This window comes from Camelus bactrianus, chromosome 19 (genome assembly GCF_048773025.1).
Source record: "Camelus bactrianus isolate YW-2024 breed Bactrian camel chromosome 19, ASM4877302v1, whole genome shotgun sequence".
NCBI lineage: Eukaryota > Metazoa > Chordata > Mammalia > Artiodactyla > Camelidae > Camelus > Camelus bactrianus.
This window is the reverse complement of record NC_133557.1, coordinates 12683068-12689067: the sequence shown is the minus strand read 5'-3', so window position 1 is coordinate 12689067 and position 6000 is coordinate 12683068. Positions and strand designations below refer to the sequence as shown.

Below are 6000 nucleotides of genomic sequence, written 5' to 3'. Positions count from 1 at the left end.
ATAGAATACAAACTTGTGGTTGCCAAGGGGGCAGGGGTTGAGAAGGAACAGACTGGGATTTCAAAATGTAGAATAGATAAACAAGATTATACTATATAGCACAGGGAAATATATACATGATCTTATGGTAGCTCACAGCGAAAAAAAATGTGACAATGAATGTATATATGTTCATGTATAACTGAAAAATTGTGCTCTACACTGGAATTTGACACAACATTGTAAAGTGACTATAACTCAATAAAAAAAAAGGTTAAAAAAAAGTTGCTTTATGACTTAATTCATATTGCTAAAAAATTTCTTTCCAGGAAGGTATATCAGTTCATGCCCTCACCATCAGCATTCTATTAGTAAAATTGAGGGTGGGCATTTTTTACACATTTACTGACCATTTATTTTTCTCCTGTGAATTGCCTCTTCCTTTCTACCTATTTTTCTATTGGGTTGCTTGGTTTTTCCTTGATTTTTATAGGAGTTCATGTATCTGTTCATTAATTTATTGAGCCAATAAACAAATATTTGATTACATACTATGTATCAAGTACTATTCTAGGTGCCGGAGATGAATGCAGGGGTGAACAAAGACGAAGATTATACTCTAGTCAGGGGGAGGGGTGCAGAAAGTAAACAACTAAGTCGGGTGGAGGTAGTGCTATTAAAACTAACAAAGCAGGTAATAAGATGGTGAGTGTAAGGAATACTATTTTTATGTGGATGGTAGGGAAGTTCTCTCCTTGAATAGAAACCTGGAGTACATGAGGAAGCAAGCCATTCACAGAGCTTGCTGAAGATGGGAACGTCAGGCAGAGGGTGCAGTAAGTTCTTCATACATTCTGGATATTGACTCTTTCCCAGAATACCACTTGCATTTTATGGTTGTTTATAGCATCTTACATAGAAGATTTTAACATTGTTTAGGTCAAACTTGTCAATTTTTCCTATTTTTGACATCTGGGTTTTATGACTGAGAAGAATTTTTCTATCCCCAAATCATAAAAGTATTCCCATAGATTCACTTCTATTTTTATACTTTGATTTTTTACATATCATATAACTTACATACCATAAATTTATGAGGTATAATTTAGTTATCATAAAATTCACCCATTTTGTGGGTACTATCCAATGACTTTTAGTCAGCTTAAGGTTTGAGAACCATTAGCATAATCCAGCTTTAGAACTATACTTTGATTTTGTTTTATATAGCTTTTAATATATCTGAGATTTATTTTAGCTTTTGGTGTGACATTAAAGATTTAACATTTTTTTCCTTTCCCCATCGATTTGAAGTATCTCCACTACCACATGTTAAACTTCCATGTGTACCTGGACCTGGTCCTGGTCTCCCTGTTCCAGAGGTCACAAATCGAGTTTTATTTGGCCCGTGGAGTTTTCAAAACTGGAGATTTTCATGTAAAAACTAGAAGATCCAGCAACAAGTTGCAGGAGGCGAGTAGAGACCACTCCTTGTAAGTGGGCATGATGATAGTGACCACGATCCCAGTGTGCCTGCTCTTCCAGTGTAATTGTTAACAGCATCCTTTTATTCTTAAAAGCATTCTGGTTTGGACAATAAATTATGAATCATGATCTCCACCATTCCTTATTGCATCACACCCAGCACTCCTCTTTCATTTATGTTACAAGACCCCCTCTCAGGAAGAAAAAAGAGACAACGCGATCCTGCCACAGAAGTTTGCCAAAAGAATGACTATGTGGGCTCATAATAGAGAACATACCTGGTGGGGGAAAAATTAGGACAAGCTTCCTCTGAGAGAAAATATGATGTCACAATTTACCAATCCCTTTCTTTCCCTTCTATTATTTCATTTAACTTCACAACAGCCTACCCAGTTACACAATTTACCCAGTTTGTTACTGTGTGTTTGTGTATGGATTTACTGACTTACTCTGTAACCTGCATTCCAAAGAAGGGACCTGTTAATTTGTTCTACTCACCACTGTATTCTCAGGGACCATTCGGTGCTGGGCACAGAGCTGGCTCCAAGGAACCATTTATTGGCTGAAGGGTTCTCAGGAACTACTGACTGAATGAATCAACGAAGAAATCAAGGCTCAGGGAGGTCTGTGGCGAGTCAGGGACAGAGAGAAGCAGGCAGGAATCAGACCAGGAGGCCTGATTCCTGGCCTGGAACCCAGGATCTTTTCCTAGCCAGCTGGTTGTAGCCTCCCAAATAGGCAAGAAATGGGAGAGTGCGTACGCGGGGATTTGTCTTCGTCCTCGGGGAACCTCGCCGAAGTGCCAGATGGAGGGACCGGAAAAAAAAACCAGCGCACGAAACAGCTTTCTCGCACCTGCCCGCCTGGGAGCAAGACTACATTTCCCAGCAGCCCTCCCGGCCTTCACCCCTGCCACGCGGCTTGCGCCTCCGCCTTCGGCCCACTGGGGGCGCTGCGGCGACCCCTCCGCCGCCCCGTAGAAATCTCCGCGGCCCCGGGGCCGCTTGCTTCCTGTTTGTCGGAAGAGGAGACATGGCGGCGGCACCGGCGGCTGCTGGGTCTGGGGCCGGCCGAGGGCGACGGGCGGCGGCAACGGTAGCGGCTTGGGGCGGATGGGGCGGCCGGCCGCGGCCTGGTAACATTCTGTTGCAGCTGCGTCAGGGCCAGCTGACCGGCCGGGGCCTGGTCCGGGCCGTGCAGGTACGAAGCCGGCCCGGAGGGGCGGGGCGGGGTGGACCGGGCGGGAGCTGGCGGGGGGCCGGGGAAGAGGCCTTTCCAGGCCGCCGCAGTACGGGCCCAACCCCTCTTGGCCGGCCGCGGGGCCTCCCTATGAGCTGTCCGGACGCTGTCAGCCGCGGCGGGGCATGGGGCAGCGTCAGGCTAGAGGCCCCGGGTTAGGGGCCGAGCGGGCTGGGTTGCATCGGGCATTGATGGCGTGTACGAGTCCTGGGCCCAGCTCCTGGATCCTCCCTTCCTTGCGCCACGTCTGCACGTCTGGGGGACCCTGGGCGAGTTTGCTTTAGACTCTACCGGCCTCGAGTTTCTCCTCCGTGAATTGGGTGGTGGGTCATCATTGCAGCCCACAAATGGTTCCCAAGCCGTCATAAATGTCATTCGTTCAGAGAGGCCTTTCCTTGACACAACCCTCTCTCCCAACCTTCTAAGTAGGTCCTCATTGTTATTCAGTTACAGCCCTGAATTCGTTTGGTTTACATTACCTTCTTAGTCTGTAATTACATATTTCTTTGTTGTCTACTCTTTTTCTCGCCTGTATCCCACAGTAGGCTGAGCTCCAACGAGTGCAGGGACTTAATCTGTTTCGCCAGTATAGAGCGTCACGGTTAGGAGCTAGGGCTCTGGAGTCACGCCTGGATTCAGAACCCTTCTGTCTCTTGCTTGGGCAAGTTACCTTTCTGTGCCACGGTTTCCTCATTTGTAAAATGGAGATGATAATTAGTAACCTACCTGTTAAGATGTTGTGAGGAGCAAAGACAATTGTGTAAAGAGTTAAATGCATTTCTGATGCGTAGTAAGAAGCTGAAGGGTAGTCAGTTCATAAATGCTGTACTTGGTATCTCTCTCATAATATGCGCCCGATATATGATTAGTGTTTTTTTTTGAATGAGCAAAGGACACTGCTTTAAGGTAAAGCAGGATGCATAAGACCTAGGCTGCTTGCTCCTCCCCCAGGCCCTTCATGTTCTCAGAACTTATGTTGCACACAGCTGTAAAACATTACCTTAAAGACAGCTTTAGCATAAACAAACTTTGGAAGTGTATACAAGAAACTAATAAAGTGGTTGGTTGTAGTGGGGTGGGAATTGGGTATAACTTTATATATTAGCTTAATTTCATAATACTTATGTGATTAAAAGAATAGAATAAAAGATAAAGACCAAGTGGTCTGTGTTTGTGGAGGGTTACAGATGAAGAAGCAGTTCTGGGTGAGCAGTGTTTTCCTGGACACAGTTAACCATAGATGAGCGAGTTTTTCCCTTTGTCTTCTTCCCTATCTGCCTTAAGATTGTGGAAATACTTGCTCTGTCCTTTAACCCAAAGACCCTTACTGAGCTGGGTATGTAGGAACAGGCAGAAAGGGAACTAATTCATCTTTACTGAGCACGTACTTTGGATAAAGCATTGTGCAAGGTATACAGTGTCTTTTGAATCAAGTGTCAGGACTCACCTCTTAACGCAGTTGAAGAAATTGAGGCTTAGAAAGGTTAAGTAATTTGTTCCTGACCTCTTGTCTTGATAATCCTTTGTGTTCTGAGGGCAGTAGGGAGCTGCAGAAGTTCTTTAGCTTAGTGAATGGGGCAATTTAGGACACTTAATTTATTTCCAGTGCTAGATGACTTGGAATGGGAGGAGACTGAAGAAGCTTACAAGATAGAAGGTGCTGGAATGTTCTTAAGCCTGGATTAGTCTGGTTATTGTGGTAATTATTAGTTGTCTACAGGTGTGGGAGCTGTTGCAGAGGTTGAGATGGAGATATCGTCCCCAAACTATAGTGAGGATAAAGTGGGGACCTTCATCTTTTAAATGTATCCTTTCTTAATAACTTTTTTGCTCTCTTCCTTTCTATACCCTCTCCTTCCCCACACTGCAGAATAAATTATTTCCTCACAGGTATTTCTATAGCACAGTAAGTATATCCATTATGACATGTGGTATAATTGGAAAAACCAGATAAAAAAATCTTTTTTAAGTTTTAAACACATAACATCAAATTTACCATTTTAAGCGTTTTTAAGTGTGCAGGTCAGTAGTGTTAAGTATTCACATTGTTGTGAAACAGATCTCCAGAATTTTTTCATGTCGCAAATCTGAAACTACCCATTAAACAACTCCTCCTTTCCTCCCCCGGCCCCTGGTAACCACCATTCTATTACTTTGTTTCTGTGAATTGGACTGCTTTAGATACCTCATATAAGTGGAATCAAACAGTATTTGTCTTTTTGAGACCAGCTTATTTCACTTAGTATGATGTCTTCAAGGTTTATCCATGTTGTAGGATGTAACAGGACTTTCTTGGAAAAGACCAGATTTTGAAGTAAGATGGACCTGTATTGAACCCTAGTTCTGTCACTTGCTAGCTGAGTGACCTAGGTTATATTATTTAACCTCTCTGAACCTGTTTCATTATTTCTAAAATGGCACTAATGACATCTACCTCACATGGCTCTTACGAGGAGTAAGTGAAATAATGTGTCTATAAAGCTTGGCCAGTGTGTGGCACACAGTAGATGTTCAGTAAATAGTTGCTATCAGCTCATAGCTATTAGACTGGGCTTCTTGAGAGACTGTGCCTTATTTTTCGCTGTGTCTGCAGAGCCTGAAGCTGTGCCAGGCACTTGATACTCAGGACTCAGACAATTGTTAGAGTCGAAATACTGTATATGAGGGCACCATCTTCCTCCTCTTCACTCCTGTCTCTTTGTGTATCCCAAAAAGTATCCTGGCTTTAAAGTGTTCTGGGATCAGATTACCTAGGTTTGAATCCCAGATCTGGTACATACTTGGTATGTATCTTTGGACGGGTGGCTTAATCTCTTTGTGCCTCAGTTCCTTCATCTGTAAAATAGAGATAATCATGGGACCAGCCTGGTAAGGTTGTGGTAAGGACCAAGTGCATTTATAACATGTAAAGCACTTAAAATGGTGTCTAAAAAAATAGTAGTATGCTATATAGATTAGCAAGTATTGTTTTTAACAAAACTCTATGTTCTGATGGATCCTAAATCTGTATTTCCATCGTGATTTCTCCCTTTAGCTCTAGTTGGATATATCCAAATATTTTTTCTCTGCATATCTACCAAGATGTCTAATGGACACCTCAAACTTATTATGGCAAATACAATTCCTGATTCCTCTTCCACCAAACCTGATCTTCCCCATTTCCCTAAATGGGACTTGAGAGAAGCCTGGGAGAAGACTCTCAGCCACGTGATTTAAAATGGGCCTGTCCTACTTGGATTTTAACATGCCTTACTTTCACCTCTCCCTTTCACTTCACCCTCTGTCAAAGTAATAAGATAT

At 43.2% G+C, this 6000-nt stretch overlaps 1 protein-coding gene across 3 annotated transcripts in view; it reads left to right on the top strand.

Annotated features, from left to right (window-relative positions):
* Window positions 1-2463: 2463 nt before the first annotated feature.
* Window positions 2464-6000, top strand: part of TRPC4AP (transient receptor potential cation channel subfamily C member 4 associated protein) — a 61996-nt gene continuing 58459 nt past the window's right edge. For 2 of the 3 annotated variants that reach the window (XM_074347191.1, XM_074347190.1), the window contains exon 1: window positions 2465-2661. In XM_074347191.1, coding sequence (XP_074203292.1) covers window positions 2494-2661 — 168 coding nt within the window. In that variant the 5' untranslated portion in view covers window positions 2465-2493. Of the gene's footprint in view, window positions 2662-6000 lie in introns of all 3 variants that reach the window. The other variant, XM_074347192.1, reaches the window with a different exon arrangement.